The sequence below is a fragment of the Gobius niger genome (genome assembly GCF_951799975.1).
Source record: "Gobius niger genome assembly, chromosome: 6".
Taxonomy (NCBI): domain Eukaryota; kingdom Metazoa; phylum Chordata; class Actinopteri; order Gobiiformes; family Gobiidae; genus Gobius; species Gobius niger.
In genome coordinates this window covers 26,802,217-26,829,455 of record NC_136857.1, presented here as the reverse complement: position 1 = coordinate 26,829,455, position 27,239 = coordinate 26,802,217, and the positions used below count along the sequence as shown (strand labels likewise).

The 27,239-nt window shown below is 41.2% G+C and overlaps 1 protein-coding gene across 1 annotated transcript; it reads right to left on the bottom strand.

The window, feature by feature from the left end:
* Positions 1–844: 844 nt before the first annotated feature.
* Positions 845–5,637, bottom strand: LOC306964947 (complement C1q-like protein 4). The gene is made up of 4 exons (XM_079559127.1): positions 5,409–5,637; positions 5,261–5,341; positions 1,393–1,521; positions 845–1,321 (listed from the first exon to the last, which is right to left on the bottom strand). The coding sequence occupies exons 1-4, from the start codon at positions 5,584–5,586 to the stop codon at positions 1,041–1,043; spliced, it is 669 nt and encodes a 222-aa protein (XP_079415253.1). The 5' UTR covers positions 5,587–5,637; the 3' UTR covers positions 845–1,040.
* Positions 5,638–27,239: the final 21,602 nt, after the last annotated feature.

Below are 27,239 nucleotides of genomic sequence, written 5' to 3'. Positions count from 1 at the left end.
GGCTATAAAATATAAAATGTTATGAGACTGAGGCTGAGAAAGCCACTTGTCCCATTGAAAATAGAGAAACAATTAAACAGCCCAAATAAGTTAACTGCAAGACACGTGAAACTCTGCATATTAAAATACACTCTGGAGTAACAGCAAGAACTGTGATCAGTGATGCCGTCAATAACCCAAATGCACAATAAAAACATCAGAATTCTCAAATGTCCTTATCGAACACAATATTTTCACTTTGTATGAGGTGATTTAATCCTATAGAGCTCACAGACGCACATTTATGAGCTACTTCCTGTGATGTCATTGAGTTCAGTCGTTCCAAACGCTGAAAAAGCCGGGTCCACACTCCTCAAGTCCGTGCCCCGAGTGTCCACCTGCAAGTCTGTTCCCCGGAGTTCACTCTGAGAAGTGAGACAGCCAATGTCTTTCTTATGTGCTTGCTGTCTGCAAAGAGGGTGGACATACCTTCCAATTACAAGGCTCTATAAGAGTGGTATAGGTTATCTTTTATCTTAACCCTACATTTGTTTATGTTTAGCTATACTTATTAGCCCGTATTTGTTACTGCGTTGCATAGTTTTATGTTTTTGTATCTTGTCAATTGTTTGTGTGATTTAACGTTTACCTGCCTGTGCCTGATTTGTCAAATGCCTTTTCATGGACCCCCTTGAAAATAAGATGTTGCATCTCAAGGGGCATTCCAAGAAAGAATAAAATAGATTCAATATAGTTCTTGTCACATCTTTGTCTCTCACCATGGTCTCAGCTTGGCTTTCTTTATCTACTCTCTTATTACACATGGCGACATCTTGGTTTCTTAAAAGTAAAACAAGCAGTAATGAGGAAGTAACTAAAAAGGCTTTATTTCCACAGGATCATTGGAACTGTCTACAAATGTCAAGCAGGAGTAAAATCAAAGGTTATAATTGTTACCCTTTACTGTCATTCTAGTTATTGCTCACATCCGTCCAATTACACACACTATCTAACACTTTCAGTCATGTGTTTATTTTCATACATTTCATTGTCATTCTTCCTCACATTGTAAACAGCAGGTGACCACTGAATGTGCTGTGGCGATTCTCATTATCAAAGATAATGCTGTTCACCCAGAGACGCATAAACACGACGTCTCCAACCTCCAGGAGCAGAGTGGCTCCGTTGGCCGCGGTGCCAAATCCACCTGGCTGCTGCTCGTATGCAGCAAAAATATGGTCCTCATTCTTCACCAAGCCGGCAGCTGTGCCATGTGAACCTCCATGTGCACCAAAGTAGAACTCAAAGTGGTAGGCTCCTCTCACCGGGGCAGTGAAAACTCCTGTAGATACAATTGTTATTTCAGTACTGATATCAAAAGCAATTTGCAGACACTTCCATCAGTTTATTCACCTGTGTTTGGGTTGTAGGCACTTCCAATGTTAGAGACCACATACTTGTAGACCAGAGGAGTGTGAGCTTTGAATGGGCCAAGGGTTATGTCACTCGATCTGAGTGATGCTGAAAAAGCCACTTGTCCAGCTGAAAAACAGAGAAACCAAACAGCTGACTCTTAAGAGGTTCACAGGAGGACACTGTAGAACAGATACTATGCATATAAGAAAACATGGGAGCGCGTGGCAGTGGCTATGTGAGAAACAAACAAGCAGAAACATGCAGGGCTCCAGAATCACATTTTGGATTGGTTGATAGGTATCATCGAGGTGCACCAGAACATAAGAACATAGTTTTAGCAGCGTCTCTTTAGAAATACCCCGAAAGCATACTTAAAACCAGTGCCAACAGTTAAAACATTGCCAACCAGTAACTTGGGAGTGGCGCTCCAGACCTTCCCAAGTAGCTCCTAAAAGGTTTACTAATTTAAATTTACATGCATTTTTTTTGTGTGTGAACATGTGTGTAAAAACAAGGTTTCCCATTAATGTATTAGTTTATGGCGGCTCAACATGGTCTATTTTCAGCCACCACCAGACTAATTTATTTGTCTGATTTCTATCTCTGAGGCTCCTCTCTGTTCTCAGGAGAGAGGGCGAGCCCGAAAATTGGCTTTTGGCTCCTGAAATGGCTTATCATTGGCTTCAACTGGCCTTTTGGCGGAAGGCCAGTCCGAGAGCTCCCCCTTCTCTCTTAAGCGACACTACACGGGCTTATGGAGTAGGCTATGTGGTGGCGCTTTGAAGGGCCTGCACTATCAACAAGGTTATGTTATCAGTTAATAATGGAAATTATCTTCCGCTTTATCCGGGGCCGGGTCGCGGGGTGTTTTTTTAATTATTTTTTATATATATAGCAGCTGTTTTGGCTACTATACACTCCCTGTTCCACACCGTCTTCTCATGTTTTAGTACTATCTCGTAATTTAACAAAAATTAAAATACAAAATGCTCTCTCCAGCTTGAACTCAGTCACATAGCCTAGCCTCGCGAGAACGGCCACCTGCAACAGCCTTAAGCAGCAGTGATCGCAAGGTTTGTGTGACAGCGGGAGCAAACTCAGCTGTCAAGTTATGAATTAAAAAAATATTGTCTAGAAATCATCCCCACCTCAGTGTCCCGCGAGCCAAGACCCAGACTTTGGGAACTACTGCATGACATCTAGGAACCATGAACACATTCACAGTCTACACTGTCATCCATTGATGACCAGTGGAGGCAATGGTGGGTGAAGTGTCCTGTCCAAGGACAACCATTTGCACCTGCGGTTTCAATCTGCTAACCCTCCGGTTACAAGAAGCCCTTACCATGAACATGTTATTTAATGTGAGCTCAAAGGTAAAACAGTCAGCTTGAACCATAGGTTATGCAGACTTTGCTCTGTAATGACATCACACGCATCATTTTTTCAAAGCGCCGTATTCTCCATAAGCCTGTGTGGTGTCACTTGACAGCGAAAGGGGAAGCTCTTGGACTGGCCTTCCGCCAAAGAGCCAGTTGAAATCAACAAACCACAATAAAGCCAGTTGAAAAAGCAAAAAGCCAACAAAAAGCCAACAAAAAGCAAAAAGCCAGTTGAAAAAGCAAAAAGCCAGTTGAAAAAGCAAAAAGCCAGTAGAAAAAGCAAAAAGCCAACAAAAAGCCAGTTGAAGCCAACAAAAAGCCAACAAAAAGCCAGTTGAAAAAGCAAAAAGCCAACAAAAAGCCAGTTGAAGCCAACAAAAAGCCAACAAAAAGCCAACAAAAAGCCAGTTGAAGCCAATGGCAAGCCATTTCAGGAGCCAAAAGTCTTTTTACGGTCTCGGCCCTACTGGTTCTCAGAGCCGTGATGTGTGCCTTGATTCCAAGCGCCTTTCATCTAAAACTCACTTAAAGGAATAGGCCACCGTTTTTACATACTGAGATATGCTCTTACCTCTTTTTAGCCGAGTTAATATATCCCCGTCTGGTCTTTGTCCGTGCGCTCTGCCAGGCAAACGGAGCACATACGCAGCCTCTCCCACATGTCATATAGCTCCAAAAAAGCTCACGATAGAAGCTACCAAGCTCTTCCACGTGTTCCCTATTTAAATAAAGTTACGTGAAGTGTTTTCATACGAAGTATATTTACACAGAAATGTAACATGTCGACTTTATAAGCAGATAAAAAGGGGGACTATATTGTGAGGCGTAATGATACGAGGAGCAAAACCGCGCAGTAACTCCTAAAGGTTATTGACGGAAGTGAGCGGGGGGAAGTCTATAGGAGTTACTGCGCGGACGTTTTGCTCCTCGTATCATTACGCCTCACAATATAGTCCCCCTTTTTATCTGCTTATAAAATCAACGTGCTACATTTCTGTGTAAATATACTTCGCATGAAAACACTTCACGTAACTTTATTTAAATAGGGAACACGTGGAAGAGCTTGGTAGCTTCTATCGTGAGCTTTTTTGGAGCTATGTGACATGTGGGAGAGGCTGCGTATGTGCTCCGTGTGCCTGGCAGAGCGCACGGACAAAGACCAGACGGGGATATATTAACTCGGCTAAAGTGAGGTAAGAGCATATCTCAGTATGTAAAAACGGTGGCCTATTCCTTTAAATGTGGCACATTGAGTTTGAACAGAAATTCACCTATTGGTTGTTTTCAGGTTCTAGAATGTGATGATGTCACACTACCCAGTGGGGGGCAGGAGCCAGTTTTTCCTATTAACTGTGTTACACTTTCACGAGTCGTATCTAAAAAGAAAATATATGAATTGCAAAAATCATCATTAATATCATTGACTGGGTCCATGATCTCTCTGTACAAGACCAAACATCACATCAAAAACAAATAATTTTACCTGCCCCAGTTTATTAAATATTATAGGCCTTTAGAATGTTGTGATGTCACATGAAACCCAGCAATAAGGTTCAACTGGTGCTGGATAAGGTTTCCAACTGACTCGACCGTTTACCTATGCTTCATACTGTAGAAACCTTTCTAGATTTTTAAAAGCAGAATGTTTCTATCAGAATGTTTCTATCCATGTGTGTTTATCACTGTTTATTTGAGAATTGTACTTGTTTGAAACAACCCAATTCTCGCCCTGGTCTTCAAGTTCAAAAACCCAATGTGGCCCCTGCAGTCCTACATATTTGCATAGATCGTTACAACCGGCAAGACGCTGGATGCAAAGTGGCCCACAGCACCTATTTCTGTAGTATTTACTAACTCCAGACAGCTTCCCACACAGAGGGACTGTACAGCCTAACATTGTATCAGTATTATCCCATCCAGCTGGTCTCAGTGAGTGAATCACAAGATGTGGTGTCATCCAACTGTGTGTACGCTTGTGTTCATGCGCAGTTCAGAGAAAACCTTGGAGGATCCTGCCCATGTCTGTGGGGACTTCTCTATGGTTTGCTCGCTGATAAACCCAACTCATACAGCCTAAACATAATTTCATATTCTTTAGGCATATATCATAATTTTAAAAAATCGTGTTTAAAATAGGTTTGTAATCCAGTGCGTTCTTTATCGCACCTAGTCTTTTGTTTTCACAAGTGTATTGAAGCGTATAAGTTCTCTGATCGGAATGCCTGGATCTGCAAAGCATTTCACACCAACCGCAGGCTGTGCTGTCATAAAACTTTTCCTCCTCTTTCAGACGGTGTTTCTGGTTGATTTGTGTCTTTATGATGTAGTGTGACAACCTGCACCACTGTGCAGTATAGTAGCAGAGGTTATTTTGTGTTCCAAATTCAAACAGATGATCTTCTGTGTCCTTTTGCCCGAATGATCCACACTTTCTAGTCTGGACGCAGCTTAAGAGTGTGAGTGAATGGAGTGTAGTGTGTCACCTTGTTGCTCTGCCACTTTGCCCACTTGAGAGGTTCGCTTCTCCAACTCTTCCAGTAGTGTCTTCAGCTGGGCCGCTTGTCCTAAAGGAGACAGAAGTGCAGTTAAGTCAGATAAAGAGTAGTATTGTTGTGAAATAGTAAATCTCACCTTGGTTGAGTGTCTGTAGCTGCTCAATCAGCAGTCTGTCCTCAGCCAGTTTAACGCTGTGTTCTCGGAGCACGCTGTGGATGTCTGATAGACAGGGCTGAGGCTGCACTTCACATTGGACTTCTTCAGCCGAGGAGAGAGCGCAGAGCAGCAGCAGAATGACCTCAGTGTTCTCCATCTTTAGACAAGTCTAAAACCTCCTTACACTGAGGACTGTTTAAATATCAACTAAACACCAGTGCCCAGCCTTACTCCGCCCACTCAGGGGGAGGAAAGAGAAACCTCGGGGAGAACCACAGAAGGACAGATTCACTCCCATTGACGGATAGGTTATAGAGATCCAGGGCCGATGAGAGTCCCACAGCAAACGGGTCAAGAACGTCCAGTCCTTGTTGGAACTTCAGTTCTTCTTGTCAGGCATATTCAGTTGCCTTGTATACGAAATGCGCGGTATAAAAAAAACATGCCTTGCCTTGCCAATCTCTGTAGGTGAGGTTCCTCCATTCGTTCTGAAACAGGCACCACTATGGGACAGGGGACACCATAGTGATGAACAGACATCAGAAAAAAAGAAATATTGTATCACAATAAGACAAAGTCTGCAATAAGAAGAACTAGAGGTTCAGCGTGCCGTACTTCCCACAGCAGTGTTTCTCCTAAGGCAGCTTGACTTCAGGGTGCGGGCTAAAGTTTTACTTAACTGACCTGATCATAAGGTAATTCGAAAAGGTACGTTAGTCTTAGATGTAGGGACTGTGTCTGCTTCTTTAACGTGAGCTCCCAGCTCTTCTTCCATAAAACCAAGAGTTTTTAGAGCAGTGGGCTCTGGCTGGCAGATATGAACCAGAAGTGGAGGTGGAAAAGGTCTAGTTTATTGATCCGGCTTCATCAGACATTCAATTGGCTGTAGCCGATATGTTAGCATCTGGAGTAGCATAGCAGCACTAGCTCGCATCGATCCTGTGAAAACATTATGCACTAATAACGTCAACAAAGCCAGAAACTACACAAAGCAGCCTATCACACACTGAGCCGGGCCTGATGCATTTCTGGTTTATTGCTCACTTTTCATCAACAATCAGCACAAAGCACAGCCGAAAATAGAGAACATAACATAACTCTGCGATAGTTTAATTGTTCAGCAGAGAGTTGGTTACAAAAGACAAAGGATAAATTGTTTGTTTCTTAGCAAAAGATCAGCTCTACGGGGCACACTATGCACAAGATTACAAATGTGATATATTTTTTAAGGTAGACTATATATATATATATATATATATATATATATATATATATTATTGATTCTATTTGTTTTCTTGTATTTATGCAACTGTGAAGCACTTTGAATTGCCTTGTGTATGAATTGTGCTCTACAAATAAACTTGCCTTGCCTTGCCTACTATAGCATAAATACAGGTGTCATGCTATTGGTCCGACAACCCATTAACCCACGTCTCATTATTCCGAAAATCTACCATTGAGCAGAGGTGCCATTAGTCCGACATCTCTAACCAGGTTGTGTTGTGGATTAGAGAGCCATACACAACCATTGGCCCAAACCTTAAGGATAGTGGAGTTTACAATCACGGGTAGCAAATGGGGGTATCAAAGATTGGTGTCATGCCATTGGTCTGATAACCCATGAGTCCGACGTCATTCCTAACATTTACCATTGAGCAGAAGTGCCATTAGTCCGACATCTCTATCCCAGTAGTGTTGTGGATTAGAGAACCATATACAACCATTGGCCCTAACCTTAAGGTCAGTGGACTCTTGCCTAAACCTATTTTTATTTGTCAACCCCTACTCAATGGGACAATGGCACATTTTCAGAATAATGAGACGTCGAACTAATGGGCCGACCCTCCTAGATTAACCATTTTCCACCGGCACAAATAATTGCCCTCATTCAAGCGTGTGATCTGGATATAGGCTTAAATACTGGGCGTAGACCATGGATCCATGCCATACTGGCATCCCCCATGTAACAGCAGTTCCTTTTCAGGCTCTTTCCAAGTTTCCAAGACGCTCGCTATTAAAACACCAACTTGATGAGACTTGGCTGCTTTTTCACATGAGCTAGAGAAAATGGAAAAGACAAGCACAAAATTCAAATGCAAGGCACTCGATAATGTAGAGAGGGCACCACACAGTGAGGTTTTAGGCTCAAAAGTAAGATCTCATTTGCATTAAAATGTCAACAAATTGTCCAGGACATGTAGATAGTACAATTAGGACACCTATTTGTACAGTTTATAAGCTAAAAAAAGTAGCTAGTTATCCTTCAAGTCAGTTCAGGTGTCTGTATCAGCTATTTATTTTGCGTCTGATTTTGCAAGTTCGATGTTTTTCCAGACAGCAGTCTTTCTCAAGATTTATGCCATGTGACATTAACAGTGTATAGTTCCTTTTTTATGTTGCTGACTGGACACACAGCTGGAAAGAAATGTTATAAAACTTTAAAGACAAATTATTTAAACAAGCAGCAGAAGGTTGTATCATACTATATTTAAAAGTGAAGCAATGCATTGTTATTTCTGTCTTTCTTCATAACATTTCTTTCCAGCTGTGTGTCCGGTCAGCAACATAAAAAAGGAACTATACACTGTTAATGTCACATGGCAGAAATCTTGAGAAACTTAAGACTGCTGTCGGGAACAACATCGAACTTGCAAAATCAGACGCAAAATAAATAGCTGATACAGACACCTTAACTGACTTGAAGGATAACTAGCTACTTTTTTTAGCTTATAAACTGTACAAATAGGTGTCCTAATTGTACTATCTACATGTCCTGGACGATTTGTTGACATTTTAATGCAAATGAGATCTTACTTTTGAGCCTAAAACCTCACTGTGTGGTGCCCTCTCTACATGATCGAGTGCCCTGAATTTGAATTTTGTGCCTGTCTTTTCCATTTTCTTTAGCTCATGTGAAAAAGCAGCCAAGTCTCATCAAGTTGGTGTTTTAATAGCGAGCGAGCGTCTTGGAAATATAGTATGATACAACCTTCTGCTGCTTGTTTAAATAATTTGTCTTTAAAGTTTTTTAAAGATGTTCATTTCCCTCTGCCTTCTACACACCTGTCGCCTGCCCGTCACTCGCCTCGATGTGTGATGTTTCTTCGCTTTGTAAATAGGCTCTATGCTTGCAAATGACACGTGACTTCTCTCGCTATTTCCCCATTAAGGATTAGCAACGTCTTGCACATATCAACAGTCCAAGAAAACAAACAACATGTTAAAAACATTACATTGGATGTAAATTCTTGACTGCAGGAAACGTGTGTTTTTTGAGGTAGGACTTTTTATTAACGGGCTAATGGCTAGTATCTAAAAACAACACCACACTAAAAAGTATCTATACTAAAAGACAGGCCGATTATTGTTTATAATACCAAACTCTCGATCTCACTACAAATCACTAAATCCATTGAAATCTTCATCCTCGGTGTCACTACTGAACAATCGTCTTGGTAACTACCTGGGCTCGGGGGCGTAACTGCACCGTTGACAAGCCTCTCCTGGCAGCACGTTTTTCAGGGGTCAGCCCATTTGTGCGGTAACCCATTAGTCCAATGTCTCATTATTCCAAAAATGTCCCATTGAGTAAGGGTGACATTAGTCTGACATCTCTTCTAACAACGGACCCATTGGGCCGAAGTCCCATTGGTCCGACCATAAACAGCAGAGATGTGCTTGGAGTTTAGGGTTAGGGTAAAATTTCCAAACATTGAAATTTAAATATTTGAAATAGCTATTCTTCAGCTGGGAAGGACGAGGAACGATGCGGAAGACGGATTATTTGTGGAGACGTCGCCGCGGGGAGACGCCCTTTCATGCCGCTGGAGTCCGGTTGGAGCTACATTGGACGAGTATGCTAATGTCAGTTGTCGTAGCACAGGATCCTGGTCCAATTGGTTCGATTGGATTATTGGACTCACAGCGGCCACCATAACGGTGTTGAGGCATTTTATTGGACGTTTGAGTGTTTGCCATTACAAAATTGTAACCTGCCACCTTTGAAGTAGATGGAAGCTTGTGGTAGACCCACGTGAGTTGGAGCTTTCGTTACTATGTGTGACGTACGGTAGGTAGGGTACAAATAAATATACTTGAATTTAGAGATAATGACCAAATTAACAACAACGCCACCTGCTCCAGGACCGAACAATAACGGCTGTAACCAGCAACACAAAATAACTCCCCGCAGTAAGACAGCACAGGTTTGTGGACTGTAAAGCACAAGAGACAGTACTCATGTAAATATAGTTTTCTTTATTTTAACAATTTCTTTAAAAAATAGCCTTTTCTTTGATAGAAATCATTGTTTTTAAAATCAATCTTTCGTTCACTTTCACGCAAACTTAAAATACAGAAAAGTAGCCTGAAAGTAACTGGGGACAAAGCAGCAGTATACCTCAACGTCCTGGTAGAGCCTTACTAAAAACCCCTATAGGTGGCAGAAAGGGCCAACAAAGTGCCCATTTTGTACATTACCAGTCTTGCTTTGGGCGTGAGCTCCGCTAGACCCAGGACCGGTCCAGACAGCAGTTTTGATTCACTATAGTCCAACTAGCAGTACCAAAAGGTGGTTGAACAAAGGGCAATGTAGTAGTGGAACATGGAAGGGTGCTTCTAAAAAATGAAAGTTTCAGGGCAGTGTTCTCCAACCCTCCATTACATGATGCTTGTCATAGATAAGCTGTACAAAAAGTTTTAGCTGAAAATATTGATATTTAGGACTTGCTCAACTCTATTGAACTTTTTGCCTCTTGAAAGTCACATAGCACCAACCCAAGGTTCAGAGATTTTTATTACTTTCAATTAAATCCAAACAAGCTCAACTATATATGGTCTAGGCCAACTTTAAGAATCTGTTAACATAAGTTTTCTACTTAATGTGTGTGCAAAGTTACAGACTAATACAGTGCTAATACTGTATCACTTCCCAGTCTATCAGTTAGTTTACAAACAGCTTCCCTTGGTCCACTGACTGCAACTTGGCATCAATGGCTGATGACTTAGTTGGTGCTGAGAATTTTCGTCTGTGGTCCTCCACGACTTGAAGATATTGCTTTTGGTAACCACCAACCAAATCACACTTAAACAGTGTATCCGTCGATTAAAACAGTACTAAGTTTACCTTAATAAATCCTTTTCGTAGTCCCTCTGAGGGTAATGCAAGTGTTAATGGGATGATTGGGGGGTTTTTCATCTCCCCCTGGTGTCTCTGGTCAGAAAACCACCCTTGCAACTTCACTGCCTCTGGGTTTGAGCCACCAATGCACACTAATGGAATCACGAAGAAGAAGCTTAAAGGCTAACGGGCAAAGCTAACTGTGGGCTAGGGTCCACTTAAAAAGCATTTACAGCAAGGTTTGAGTGAAAAAAAAGATCTCCATTGTGTAATTGGATGAACAATATCCCTCTGTCCCTTTGTCTTGTCTGTCAGCGTAGTATTTACGGACAATTAATAAGTAAAAAATCATGACAAGCTACGACACCTGCAGTTGCGCTTATGGCCTCTTAGTACTGCTTTAAAGGACCAGGCCACCGTTTTACATACTGAGATATGTTCTTACCTTAGCTTTGACGAGTTCTTTAGGACCTGTCTGATCTTCACCCGTGCCTTCAGTCACGTAAACACAGCGCAGACGGCGTTAGCATTTAGCCTCTCCCTCTCTCTATAGCTCCAAAACAAGGTGACGATAGAACCACCACATTTTTCCTATTTAAATATGGTTACAGGAAGTGTTCCACTACAAAGTATAATTACACAAAATTAAACAATGTGGATTTTCTAAGTGGATAAAAAGGGGAACTATATTGTAAGGCGTAATAATACCAGGAGCATAAAGTGAAGATATTACTGCGATATAACACCTCATTTGGAGCTATATGCTAACGCCATCTGTGAAGAACATATCTCAGTATGTAAAAACGGTGGCCTGTTCCTTTAAGTAATAGTTATAGTCAGTCAGTCAGATAAAAAAGTTGGTTTAAATTGCTAAAGAAAGTTAAAGATGGCTGCTTTTTAGACCACATGGCAGAAGATTAAACACATGCATTTAGTATTGTAAATTAGTACATTGTGAAATAAACATTTCGTCAGGTAATTGATAAAAAATAGTTTTATAAAATGCATTTTTTGGTATTTTGAACAATAAATCGCATTGAGCAAGTTGTAAATATTCTTTAAATTTGCTAATATTTTGGCCACTGAATATTTATATAACCCATCATCAAATGCTGGGTTGGAGAAAAGCAGATTTAAATGTTTTTTTTTTTACATAGTACGAGGAAGCAACCAAAAGGGGAGGCCAGAAGGTATTGTGCAGAAGGGGAGCCCAGAGGGGGAGGCCCGTCTGATGAACCTACAGCGAGGTGATTCAGTCCGGCCCACAACTTGTAAGGCATAAATTCATAAGTATGTCAAAAAAAAAAGTAAGTCTCTAGCCCATTCCCGTGCTGAGTTATGATTGTTTTTAAATTACCAGAATGATCACTCCAGCCACTAGGGGGCAGATTAAATAATAATAAAAGCAAAGAATTCCACATGTGTCCAGCAGAGGGCACTGACATAATGAGAAATCAGGATGTATTTATTGAAAAAAAGTCCTCAATGTATTTTCCCAATCAAAACTATTTTTTATGGACCCCGGCGATACACTACCCATATACAGTATTATACTTATATCCCGATATAAGTTTGAGTTATTTGGCCCTCCGACTCAATTCAGGCTTCTCATGTGGCCCCTTATGAAAATGAATTGCCTGAGAACTGGATTTACATTCGGATAGAATATTAATATTATAGGCTAGTTAGGAGCTATATGACCATACTTACCAAGATCACTGCAGTTCAGAGTGCCGCGTGGAGGAACAACTTCTTAGTTCATTCCAGATTAAATGCACACAGCTGCACAAAAGTTGTAATATAAGCCCACAATTGGAATATATTATTATTAAGGTTGAGGTGGCTTACCAAGGATGGAGAATAGTTTAGAATAAGGACTACGATATATACGCACAGCCCCACGCCAACACAACAGCCAGGGTAGGCAACGTCAGGCCCGAGGACCAAATCCGGCCCCCAAGATGATTTTGAGAAATATTATTGTGCAAATAAGAGATCAAATACCTGTTAAAGTACTATAAAAAACATTTTCAGTGGGTCGCAAGTCTATTTTTCATATTTCCCATCTGAAACTGCATGGAAACACTCACTGTGTCTGTTACAATAAATGTTATTGGGTTGTTTTGATCATATTTTCTGTCGTTAAGGGATATCTACTTCTACTGCTTGTTCAACAAAAACTTGTGTGGAAAACACAATATTTTATATGATATATGACAAATTACAGTTTTATTTGGGTTATCAGCTTGTCATCCGAGGGAAATGGTGGTTCCCAAAGCCCTGCCACTTAGGAGCCACTGATGTAAAACATTGGCATCTGCAGAAAATAGTTCTTTACTTTAGGCTACAATGTTAAGGTTCGGCCCTTGGGTGCTTTGGGAATGATGAAAATTGGCCCTCCACAACACAAACTTGCCTACTCCCCTGCCTTAGGGCATGGCTGGAACATGTAGGGGGAGGAAAATACATGATTTTTAACATTTTTAAACTCGATATAGTCCCTTTAAGGATCAACAGAGATTTTGACGCTGAGGAATGGTCTCTAATTAGGGCAGGGGGATTTGAAATTGAAAATGAATATCTCAATCATTTTTGGGACTTTCGCAAGATAATTTGACAAACCATCAGAAACAACAATGAACATCTTCATTTACATTGCGGAAAAGTTGAAGAAAATGGATGGATGGATGTCTCTAGTCCTGAACAGACAACAGAAGGACAGAAACAAAAGACTTCCCAATTTTTTTTTGTAAGCATTTGCTTTTTATTTCTAAGTGTCAATATTACTTGAAGGCTTTGTTTGTGTTTCTTGCAGAGGGAAGAGCAGGAAGCCCGTGAAAGTGCTGTGATGATTTTCACTATCATGGATTATTGTCCCTTCCCACAGACGCAGAGACACCACATCTCCCACCTCGAGAAGCAGTGTCGCTCCATTGGCCGAGGTGCCAAATCCGTCACTCTGATATTCATAAGCGTTACAAATCCTCACCCCGTTCTTCACCAGCGCAGCTACAGAACCCAGTGAAGGCTGTCCGATAGCACCAGCGTGGAACTGAAAGTGATAGGCTCCTCTCACCGGGGCAGTGAAAAATCCTGTCGAGGATTGAACATAGTGTTAGAACAATCAGAGGAGAAGCTAGAAGAAGTGAAATATAAGTTCATTCACCTGTGTTTGGGTTGTAGGCGTTGCCAATGTTTGAGAAGATGTATTTGAAAACCAACGTTTTGTGAACAGTGAATGGTCCAACATTTCCCGAGCCAGAGGCCAACAAAGACGCTGAGAAAGCCACTTGTCCCGCTTAAAGATTTAAAAAAAAATCAGTGGGCATTAGTCATCGCATCATGCTATGGAATAACTCCTTGGTGCAATTATTGTATGTTTTCGCAGGGGCAAGTAGGCTGTCTGCTCTTCTCACTGTAGGTAGTTTGACCCTTCGGGCTATCAAAGGCCGTAGCTCCTAACTCCCGCCCCCTCCCAAACATACTTTTGGACACACGCTGCCAAACCAGGCTTGTTCTTAACTCCTGTGTGTGTCCTCTAGGTTCGGTGCCGGAGCGTGGTCATCCTTCAGTTAATTGTTTTGTTGAACTGTGTGGCATGTCTGTCTGTGTGTGTGTACTTGTACAGACCCACAAAGTGAGGACATCAACGAGTTGTAAACCAACAGAGTGAGGATATTTTTGGAAAGTGAGGACATTTTGGGTGGTCCTCACTTCTTTGAAGGACTGTTTGAGGGTCAAGATGTGGTTTTAGGGTTACAATTGATTTAGGATTGAGGTTAGGGTTAGGATTAAGGGTTTAGGGTTAGGGTCTGGGTAACACATTATGTCTATGAGTGCCCTCATTTAGATAGAAGCACAAGATTGTTTGTGTGCATGTTTGTGTGGTTTGCACGGAGGGCGCAGTGTGTTTTCTGTCCCCCTGGCATATTCACCTGCCCCTCCCTGCACTGTACGTCTGCGCCCGGCCAGTTCTACATCTTAGCCTACAGTCTACTCGCAATGTTTTTCTTAACTCCTTGTCATCAATATGTCAAATATGTCGACTCGTCCTCCTTTTGGCTGCCACCCCAGTCCTCATCCTGTTATCGGTTACATCATCTAAACCCAAACTGCAGATCTTGTACACAGGTCTAACCCTAACCCAAAGCAAAAAACAAAAAACATATATTATTTGCTTCGTCTCAACTCCACCAACATATGGGACGGACTACTCGTTAAAAAATATGCTAAATTCTATTACACTGAATGGGACTATACAGAGTTTAAAAATGTTAAAATTATGCATTTTCCATCCCACATGTTTCAAGAATGTCCTAATGTGTAGAATGAGCCCAGACCTGTTCACCACAACTGCCTCTAAAATCCTGCACTGTCACTTAAAAAGGTGTTAATTCAGGTCCGAAGTGCCGTCATGCACGAGCTTAATATAGAACCTGCAGTTACGCACAAGATCTGAGGTGGCAGTAGTGAGTATAACAGTGACCAACTTGCATCTAGCCCCTTTAAAGAAAAAGTGTCAAATTGTACTTTACTCTTTTTGACTCACCTTGTAGTCGAACTCTCAATGTGCCCACTTCAGTCTCTAGAGCTACATGAAGGAAAAGAAAAAGAAATGAAGCCCATTTCAAAGAGACTTGTCAGAGGCTACAATACTTGAGCAGATTTCTGTTTTAGGGGCAGTAAATCATCACCTTGTTGTTGTATCTTCAGTGTGTCCACTTCACTGGCCTGCTGCCCGAGCTCTCTCAGCTTGGCGGCTTGTTCTAACAGAGGCAGAGAGATAAGATGCAGACGTATGATTACAGCCACATGAAAAGAAGGCACTGCAGAAATGACAGAAATGTTCTGCTCAGAACAGGAGCAGAAGCTTCTTTGAGCAAGCCAGGAAACATTTGCAAACTACACCGTTAAATCCTGCTGCCGACAGTTTTAGTGAGTGAGAGACTAATGCCATGTCATTGCAATACAAACGTTTCTGGATGCCCAACACAATGCTTCGTCAGCGACTTCACACATATGGGCATCACAGAGAGCTCACCTTGGTTGAGCGTCTGCAGCAGGTCGATCTTCACCCTGTGCTCAGCCAGAGTGGTTTTCATTTCGCGAAGGACAGCATCGAGGTCTGAAGAAAAGGACTGAGTCGGCTCCGTTACATTCACACTCTCAGGTTTGTCTTGATCAATGATCGCCTTGTCCTGAAGTTCAGCTCCCGACAGAGAGCAGAGCGGCAGCAACAAACACAACACGCTCACTCTGTCCATTGTGACCACGACTATGATCCCCAGAGATACAGACTCTCTCTTATATTAAGCTTTCTGTGCAAATTATCAATATTTACCACCGCTGTTTGTTTTATTAAGCACATACTGAGTTCAGATATGCTGAAACACAGACACACACTTTGACCCCCATCCTTGAAGTCCTAATTTGGTCATGGAAGGTTGGTTTTGTTTTTTTCTCTTAGCTTTGTCAGTAAATGAGTCTTTGTGTGTTGGCCTGCCTTCATGAGTGATTTTTTTTTCATGTTTTGCAGGCAATTTGAGAAAGTTTGGAACAAGATTGTTTTTAATGGCAGGTAGACTTGATTATCGTCAGCAAAACAACGAAAAAAGAGTGTCGGAAATCAAACCAAGTGGCAACATACTGTATACAGTCAGGTCCATAAATATAGGGACATCGACTCAATTCTTATGTGTTTAGCTCTGTAAACCACCACAATGGATTTCAAATGAAACAACGAAGATGTGCTTAAACTGCAGACTTTAATTTGAGAGTATTTACATCCAAATCAGATGAACGATGTAGGAATTATAACCGCTTTTATGTGAGCCTCCCACTTTTTAAGGTACCAAAAGTAATGGGACAAAGCAACAATTATGAATCAGACTTTTTTTCATTTTCAATATTTGTTTTCAAATCCTTTGCAGTCAATTACAGCCTGAAGTCTAGAAGACATAGACTTCACCAGACACCGGGTTTCATCTCTGGTGATGCTCTGCCAGGCCTCTGCAAATGTCTTCAGTTCCTGCTTGTTCTTGGGACATTTTCCCTTCAGTTTTGTCTTCAGCCAGTGAAACACAGCTCAATTGAATTCATGTCAGGCGATTGACTTGGCCATTGAATAAAATTCCACTTCTTGGCCTTGAAAATCTCTTTGGTGGCTTTGGCAGAAGCTTTAGGTCATTGTCCATCTGCACTGTGAAACGGCGTCCAAGCATTTGGCTGAATATGAGCTCACAATATTGCCCGAAACACTTCAGAATTCATCCTGCTGCTTTTTTCAACAGTCACATCATCAATAAATACAAGAGAACCAGTTCCATTGGCCCACACAAGCCCATGCCATGATGCTGCACCACCATGTTTCACTGATGAGGTGGGATGATTTGTTTACACCGCGTTCCAAATTATTATGCAAATTAAAATGTTCTCTGATTTGCTAAACTGCCAACTCAAATGACAGTCAGCATAATTTTTATGTCTTTAACTGGTAGAGGATCATTTAAATGTGGTTATAAAAATCTCCCAGTGATAACAGTATTTTTTTTAAATATAAATATAGTAAAACACTCAAAATCTACTGTTCCAAATTATTACGCAACTCATCGTTTCAATACATTTCAAAGCTTGTAATTAACTGAGAATGGTCATTTGTTGAATTTGTAGCATTAGGAGGTCATAATTATTGAAATCAAAAGCTATTTCACTCAAAAACATCTTCACAGGTCAAGTTATATTTTAACGTAGGAGCCCTGCTTCAAACTTCTTAAATCTATTAAACTTGTGACTTTTTGGTGAGTTTCTGCTTGGATTTCTTTTCAGGATGTCAGAATAGCCTCCCACAGCTGCTGTTTGGATGAAAACTGCCTCCCACCCTCATAGAAGTTTTTTTTGTTGAGGCTCCAAAGGTTCTCAACAGGGTTGAGGTCAGGGGATGAGGGGGTCCACATCATGAGTTTCTCTCCTTTTATGCCATAGCAGCCAGTGATTAGATGCAGAGGTATTCTTTACAGCATGACATGGTGCGTTGTCATGCATGAAGAGGATTTTGTTCGGGAAAGGCACTTCTTTTTGTACCATAGAAGAAAGTGGTCAGTCAGAAACGGCGTCTGTCTGTTCATAGCTACATCAAAAGCCTAGGCTTCCCTCGTCCTGTTAGCAGGCAACTTTTTAATCAAAATAAAATGAAATATTTACATTTATTTAAATGGGTCTAAAATGCAGGTTTCTTTTTGCAGCCGTCTCCGACTGCTGCAGCATCAAACAGCTGCTGTCTTGGCTTGTCAGTTTATACCATGGAGAAGGAATGTTAGAGGATAACATGAAATTGCTATTTATCATACTGGGTCAAGCTGTACAGTCGTGCTATCTCTGTCATAGCCTTGACTGTGGTGCTCAGGCGCCCACTCTCAGCCACTGAATGTTTGCTTGTGTATCAGTATGACGCTCTGAGAGGGTATTTATCTCTTTTCTGTGGAAGCATAGTCAGACTTGAATGGTAGGACTAGCGCAATGTCTCGAGTTCATGTCTCCAGGTCTCCGCACCGATGGTAAATATAAACTTCTCCTGTATAAGACATCCAGACTGCCTATTCTTCATCTATCCTCTTGAACACCTTTGTTCATTCTCTAACCACGAACAACAAATTGTGAAAAGTGAACTGGTGTACTAAAGCAATGGATATCTGTAAAATGTGGATGACTGATGCAGAGCTTAAGCAAAAACTGTGCTAACTTTAAGATGTGAATCAACAAACTGAACATATCATCTTAACTTTAAAAAAAATAAAACATCTTGTAATGTGAACATTGCCTGACTGTCATTTGATATCATAACGAACATGTGTGCCTTGTACTATGTCAGTCAGTAAAGTGAAATATACAGGTGAAATTCCAGGGGTGGTGTTGTGGCATTAAAAGAGAGACCGGAGCTCTGGACTAATATGGTCGTATTTGCTGGTTCTGGTCAGGACTTGGGCAGCAGCATTTTGGATAAACTGCAGCGGTCTGTCAGCTCGTTTAGAGAGACCAGTGAACAGGCCGTTACAATAGTCCAGCCGACTGGAGACAAATGCATGAATTAATCTCTCCAAGTCTAGTTTAGACACATTGGGCCCGATCGTGTGTGTCAAAACGCAGACTATAGCGTAACAGGAGGAGGAGGAGCACACTTTGTGATCTTGCCACTCCAAACTTAGCGCATTTAAGGAGGAAGTACTCGGGTGGAGACACACTTTATCCTCCAACCAGATCGTCTCAGGTGGTCGGGAGAAGGGTTGGGGGAGAGTGGGGGGTGAACATGTGCATTTGTTTTGTTTCGCCTGCACGCCAAGCGGGACGATCCATGCCACAGAGGACGCTGTAGCACTTTCTCTCTCGAGACAAGAACATTTTTTAATTCAAGTTTTTAGTTTGACCTGATAGAGCCTATCGTGCTTAAGGAAGAACACAAGGCAGTGCAATGTAAAGGAGGAAATGAATGTCAGTGGTGCTCCATCAGAACAGTCACCTCCTCTTGTGACGCCCTCTCCCCAGTGGCAAAGGCGCAAAACACATAGCTCCAACACTCGGAAAATAAGCCTGTAAATCTGCCATTCTGAGGTTGGAACAGCTTTTGGGACTTTGTGTCCAGGACAGGCCCATTGCAACTTGAAATTATATGTATTAAAATTAAATTATGCTGTATCATTAGAGTGTATGCTAAATCCAAAAGTGATTCTGATTTTGAAGAAAATGCAGCCAACCTTTCCCTTTTATTTTTTTTTTTTAATTACTTACCACATAGCGCCAAGAGCCAGGTTTGACAAACACAGACTTTGAGCTTAATCCGGTAAACACTAAATGGGAAAGGTTAGGCCTGACCGGCCGTGACACAAACGAAAAGTCAAATAAGGACTCAATGATTATAATAAGGACATCCGTGGATCAAAAGGTTTAATTACGTTCAGTCTGTAGAAATGTAGTGGAGTAGAAAGAGCCGAGCACATTTTCTCCCGTTTGGCATTACCCAAATATAAAAGCTTCAAAAAAGGACAAAAAAAACAACTACAAAAAGCTTCAAAGTGTCAGAAATGTGGCAACAAAGTATCAAAAACGCAACAAAACAAAAACAGAAAAATAGACAAATATGTGGCAAAAGCGTAATTCTCTAGACTCGGAGGATTCAGGAAATGAAAAACATGGTTGTACTTTCTACGTGCAATAATCTCTGTATCAGCGTCACTTTATCAACCACCTGCACTCTTACTGTAAACTTTGCACTGATTTTTATCATCTGTTCTAATTTTCAATCGAGCAGTTGTTACAGCCTTAAAAAAAGTATATATATAAAAGTAATCAGTACACCAAGCATTTCATTATAGTTTACGGTCAGCTCTCACTGCTGTGCGGACCCTTGCTTTAAATTACCGTATTCTTATTTTTTTATTTTTTGGCAGGTTTCACTGCCTTTGTGTGCGTGCCTATTTCTTTTTAGCCAATTTGTTTCATCTGTGACACAAGAAGAGGGAGAAATTCATCCAGCTCACTTGTGACACTCCTGCACAATAGGAAAGCAAAATAAATAGTTATAACTGTCATATGCTCTTGAAATACAATTATGCCACAATCTGATTAGCATCTTATAAATTGTTATAACAAATAATGTCTCATTTTAATATATATATTTTGACAAATATGTTGCAATGTAATTAGTGCATCTAAAATGCATCAAATTACAGGAAATTACATAATGTTCAGTTGAAAATTGTCTGAGGGAGAACCCCCGAACCCTTAGGTGCTAAGCACCCCTAAAGTTGAAGCTCTAAAATCGGCCCTGGCCTTTAAGTTCACTGTTTCAAAGGCAGGGCACATGCACACGCACGCGCACACACACGCACACACACACACACACACACACACACACACACACACACACACACACACACACACACACACACACACACACACACACACATAGTATCTGATGCTATGGCCTTTGATTAATAGACAGTTGGCCAGCGAGTAGCAGCTGCCACCTAGTGTCCATAAAAGTGCAGGTGAACCACCCAAAAGATAAAGTGGCTTTCACAATCATTCATAATTAATAACAAAATGTGTCTTTGTAACATTGTTTCTAAAATCTGACCGTAAATCGTTCCTGATTTTGACACCAGCAATGGACAATTAACAGTAAATACAAATAAATCAGGTTTGGCTAAAACTGCAAAAGTCTTGTGGCTTTACACAGATAGGTGTACGACATGATATTTGAATACGATTTTTATTTCACTGTCATTTGCATGTTGTTGAGACAGAACCAAATCAAGTAAATCCCGTGAGTCGTGTTATTCCCAGTCTGAACAGCACACTGCTGTTTTGAAATGGACTTTAGATGAACTCTCTTATTGTAAGTAAAGTATAAGTACTGTAACTACATATAAACCATTGTTGATGTGCGGCTCTTTGACATGAAACGACCCATACACAAGCCTTTCTAAGTTATGTCAAACTTGTCCTGTTTTGTTATTTGGCCCCTGCTACAGTATACCAGAATGGAGTGGCATGAAATAGACACATTTTCTCCAGATTTTCTCTTAAGATTGTTCTGTTCCTCAAATGTTAATGCTTCATATCTGTCTAAAATTCCCGGTGCATTATAATAGTTCATAAAAAGCAACTAACTGCCATTAAAATAATATGTGTGTTTGTCAACTAAGAGCTTTTAAAAAAAAAAACAGCAGCTTTATTTCTATTTTTTTTCTTGTCACGGCTACAAATCCAGACAGAGTTAAGTTCTGTCTAGACAACAGGCAAGGCCGTTTCGTTGTATTGCAACTTGATTTCCATATTGGCTCTTCATCCTGTGTGCAAATCTGCTCATTGGCTTTCACGCAGGGATAAAGATGAGATGTCTTGGCGCAGATTCTTAAATGATCCAAAGCCAACATTCTTTGAAGGAAAGCCAACATGTTGATCATTATCCTGCTCTACGGTAAGCTTACGCAGTATTTCAGTAGATTAAACCAACCCTTTCCAAAAATATAGGTACAACACCACTTTATCTAAAACCAATACGAATACGAGTACTTTGATTTGAGTACTTGCCGGTACCGAATACCAATACAAGGAATTTTTTCAACATACTTTTCAAAGTGTGTATCCTGTTTATAGACTGACTTTTGCACAGCAGATTGGTTAGTAATGTTTCTTTAGTTTCTTTACTTGTTTACATTTCCTTAAGTAAAGTAGGCCTCCATTTAAGAGAAGCTGTGTTAGAACATAATGCCAATTGATTTTATTTATTTTTCATTTAATGCCATTTTTACTTTGTTTTTTTATTGCACTGTCCATCACAAACAGATCAGTCCATGTCCAAAAGTTCCTCAATGCCTGTGCTGTATTTGTTTATTTTCTTTATTAAATAAATAAATATTATCATTTTTCTTTTTCTAATTTTCTAATAATATTGAGTTGTGTATGGCTACGTATCACCAGAGGTTAAAGTGGGCCGGAACTGGGGGGGGAGGGGGGGTAAACAGTGCAGGGTTACGGCTTTAGTCTTTAGTGTTGTCTGTAGCCTGTGTCTCCTCCTCACTGCTCAGCGCAGCTCTGAGACGGAGGAGAAACAGGAGCAGAGCTGACACAGGCAGCAGAGGGACAAAGGGGGATTTTGACAGCACATAAAAGACAACAAATAAAAAGAATAAATTATCAAAGTAGTCTAATTGCAGCGACGGTGTTAAAAATAAACATAATGTGGACAGTTCTGATTCTCATCACTGTGTAAGGCTGATTTAAACAGCATATTGTTGCCTTAAAGAGACTAGATGCAAGTTGGTCATTTTATGCTCACTACTGCCACATCAGGTCTTACGCGTAACTGCGGCTTCTTCGGACCGGAAGTAACAACTTTTTAAATGACAGTGCAGGATTTTAGAGGCAGTTGTGGTGGACAGGTCTGAGCTCATTCTACACATTAGGACATGGCTGGAGCATGTAGGGGGAGGAAAAAAAATTAACTCTGTATAGTCCCTTTAAATGCGCCAGATTGCACTAAATTGTATCTGATTAATTAAAAATCTCCTGGCGAGGACGAGCTGTTCCTCTAATCTTCTGGGAGTATTTCAAACAAGTAAGCTCGTCCATAGATATAATGAAACACCTTATAGAGAGTTCATCTGACAGACAGAATCAGTGCATGCTTAAAAATAAAGTGACCCATAGTCTAATTACGCACGTGTTCCTAAGCTGTTTTAAATTCTAGTCTCTGAGCAACAGGAAGCCAGTGCAGAGACAAACCTGTTTACATTGCATCAAACTTGTCTTTGTCTTGGCCACAGGAGTCGGTGTCGTTCAGAGCTTCCACACTGTGATCTACAAGTACTACTTCATAAACTCACCAAAGTCTTGGCATGATGCCCGGCAGTACTGCAGAGCGCACTACACTGACCTGGCCACATTCAGGAACATGGACGACATAAGGAGTGTGACCAGACCTGCTTACACCTACGCCTGGATCGGACTGTTTGATGACCCCGCTTCATGGAAAGAAATTACCACTGACTCCAACTCCTGGAGATGGTCGGCCACTGGGACGGCCAACACCAGTCAGTTCACGGGGTGGGCAGCAGCATTCCCTGACAACGCGGGTGCAGGGGAATCATGTGTCTACATTCATGGAGCCCAATGGAACGACTATCCATGTAATACTCGACTTAACTTTGCATGTTTCAAAAGTAAGTAGCATTACTTGAAGATGGCATTGTCCATTGATGAGCTTTAGATGCACAAATTGAGCACAGTCTGAGAGTCAGTAAAAGATAACATGTTGTGCTATACACTGCTAAAACCTTCAGGTCACCTCACCATCAGTACCTGGATGGGGCCTTTCTGTGTGGAGTTTGCAAGTTCTCCACTTTATTTATTTGACCTTTATTTAAACCAGGAAAGTGCGTCTGAGATGATCTCATTTTCAGTGGAACCTGGAGCACGCGAAAGAGCACACGAGGAGAACATGCAAACTCCACACAGAAAGGTCCCAGTCCGGGATCGAACCCAGGACTTTCTTGCTGTGAGGCTTGAGCACTAACAGCTGCACCACCACCCCATATTTTATACCCATCCATATCTAACAACAGAACTGCTCACAGTGTGTCCAGTAAAAAATTGGACTTTAAAATGCAGAGGATAGTGTTCTCTACAGTACTATGCAACTAAATGTTGGCATTTCAGAAGCAGACGAAATAGTCCAATTCATGAAATGAATGAAGCATAAAAAATATATAAAATATAAAAGGGGACGTAATTGGTTAAATACTCAAGTTGATTTTGCTTGCCATGTTTTCTCACTTTAAATTTCTTCTTTTATACACAAAATCCACATCTCACTAAAGTCACCTCTCTTACTAAAATGAATCTGTCTGATTTAAAGGCACAGATGACTCAAGCATTAAGCAATATGTTCTTGTTCAAACACTACTGTCCTGGGAGGACGCTCGGAGCTACTGCCGACAGCACCACACCGACCTGGCCGTGATCGAAGACGAGTCTGAAAACACTGCTGTGGGCTCCCTCCTTTGGGGCAGTCGTGTGTGGATCGGCATGTACAGACAGCCCTGGAGGTGGTCTGATGGCACCAACAGCTCATTCACGAACTGGGACGCAGGGCAGCCCAGCACTGGTTGGGAGACTTGCGTGGTGGAGAATTCAGCGCAGTACTGGCATGATGCTTCGTGTGCTCCATTAGTTCCATTCATCTGTCATAAAGGTAAGCACGAGTTACACATTAATTGAGAGTAGACAAATTAATAATTCAATAACAGTCAGGCCTGGGAAAGCCTCAAAGAACTCTAATCACATACATTTGAAATATTGCCAAAGAGCATACCTAACCCCAGTTGTGAGGCACCTGATCCTTACTGCTCATTTTGTCTCCAGGGGACCATAGGCTCCTTCATTCATGTTGTATAGTGTCCAGGAGTTCAGGAGCTCTGGGGTAAAGTAGTGGGCTGCCTCAGTACACTAACAGAGGTTGTTCTACCAATGCAGCCCTCTATACATCTTAAATGATAACTCAAGTATAAGACGAATAGGAAGATTGTGTAAAATCTGGCTTGCAGGCCTCACCGCAGCCAAAAAGATTTTATTTTTATTTAACCTTTATTTAACAGCAAGATCATGGCGCAAAGATGGAAGTAATCATCTGTCATTCACACACTGGCTTCATTGTTATACGGATATTGTTTATATGGAACTGTCTTCGGCATAGATCAACAATGCATCATTCAACACAATTGATTTATGGACACAACTGATTGAAAATCTTAAAAAAGTGCCCTTTTAAAGGGGTCTGTATCATGCTATTTCAGCCATTCCAAAGTAAACTATAGGCAATTATATGAATTATTGCACCTCTAACCACTATGGAGTAGTAGCATTTTTGTGAGAAATATAAGTCTTTTCTGGGGGTATTTTTCAAACCTGGAAGACAAGACGCTTCGATTCAGGTAACTCCGCCCCCTCTTTCCGCTCATGCAACATTAGCAGTAAAATAAATATAAATATTACAGCAATAAGTGAAGTTACTTCACAATGCACACACACACTAACACGCGTTTTGATTGACTCACTGCTCTGGTCCATCAGGTGTTTTTATTGTGGAAATCACGCTGGTTATAAGAGTTAATCCACTTTGGTTCTGGCCAAGGTTCACCAAGCATCCATCAATGACAGTCCCGGAAAGAAATTCCAACATTTGGCCAGTGGCCTCTTCTTTAGGAAGGTTGAATTAGGAAGGTAAAAAAAAGAACAGGTGTCCAGAGTAGGTTAGAAAGAGCTCCTTCTTCACTATGACGTAAAATACGTCATAGTGAAGAAGAGCTCCTTCTTCACTATGACGTAAAATACGTCATAATGTCACAAGTCAGTCGTTTTCCAGGAGAGGGTTTTCTATATAAATGTTTAACCTCATCGTCATCTCATTGTCATCTGAAACCCTTCAAATATAATGTCTTTTTTGTTCTCAACATTTTGCAGCTATGACAAATAGAGTGACCAATGTCCAAGTGAAACTGCACTCTTTGGCTGACCTCTCTGTTCCAGCAAACGGGGCTCTGGTATTAACACAGGTAAGTCTGTTTCGATGTCTCTCTAACATGGGGTTTGTTCTTACTTTTTCCCTTCTTCTGTCTCTTCTACAGTTATCTGAGAAGTTGATGAACCATGGGCTAACTGACACCAAACTACAGTGGACACTTCGTCCTCAAAAGCTGCCAAGAGAATGACTTGCTATGTGTAATATGTTTCGTCCTATGAGAGGATGCAGAGATTTTTAAGGAGAAGTTATCTTGACCGAATTGTGCAATACAGAGACTGCTAAGAGTAGATCAAATCAGTCGGTTATAGTTCAAACGTAGGATTTTCTTTTTTTAAACAGTCAGTGCTTTATAATTGTATGTAGCAGTACTTGAAATGGTCTTGTGTACAAATTGTGCTCTTCAATTAAACTTGCCTTCACTATTAGTTATCAAAGCCATTTTGATTTTGTCTGAACAAAATTAGCATTACACTCAGCTCAAAGTACAGTAGGTACAAAGAGTAACTCTGAGGATGTGCACTTCTCCCCATTGAGACATATAGAAAACCAGTCAAAATCTGGTGTGACCACCATTTACCTCAGGTTCTTGATTTTGGCCTGTGGAATGTTGGTCCACTGCTCTTCATATGGCAGGAACTGAAAGACGCCGTCATATGTGCTGATTGAGAGCGTCCCGAACATGCTCTGAACTTTAGTCAGGTGGAGACCCCAATGAGGACGACAAGCACGCAGATGAGCTTCCCAGAGATGGTTCATGACTTTTGGTGGAGAAATTTGTTGGTGCTACATCTGTGGCTCGTGCTTCACAGCTAGAAGGTCCTGGGTTCGATCCAGGATGGCATAGCATTAAAGAACAACTAACTTGTTAGAGCTTTAAGGCTCATTCATACTTCACAAGACGCAAGAACTTCTTGTTCTTGCACCCTGAGCTGCATTACAAAATGAAGTCACTTTTGCTTTGTAGCCAAGCAAACATTTTGTAACTGGAGATGTTCCATGGCGAAAAGGCAAAAGTGACTTCATTTTGTTCTACAGCTCAGGGTGCAAGAACAAGAAGTTCTTGCGTCTTGTGAAGTATGAATGAGCTTTTACTCTACTTTACTCAATGCGCCTTCTTAGGCACCTAAGAAGGCGTTTCCCAGAGGAGCTGGGTACATGTTGGCTGTGTGAGCATGATGCGGGCTGACGTCGACAACCACTGCAGAGCCAACTGATTAAAGGCAGGTGGCAGGAGACACGGCAGGTGAAAGTATGGATTTTTCACGCAGTGGTCGAAGTGGAGATTTTGTATCTAATTTCCTCCCTTTACATCTTAGTATTCATGTCAGAGTATAAAAATGACCAGGCTTACCCCGTATTATTTATATTTTATGATTTTTTTTTCCGCCTGCAAGGCAGAGGTAACCAGGAAGTAGCTGCTGCGGATATTCATTCACAAATATTGACAGATTTTACATCTACGTGTGCTGCGAAGGTCCCCATGATGACGCTTTCACCCAAATATGATATTTTTCATCCTACAAGACTTCAGGGCTTGTTTTCTTTGAATGAGGATAAGGCTCCCCTCGGGCAGCGGGTGAGCTTTTTTAACCACAAGAGGGCTCGGGCCAGA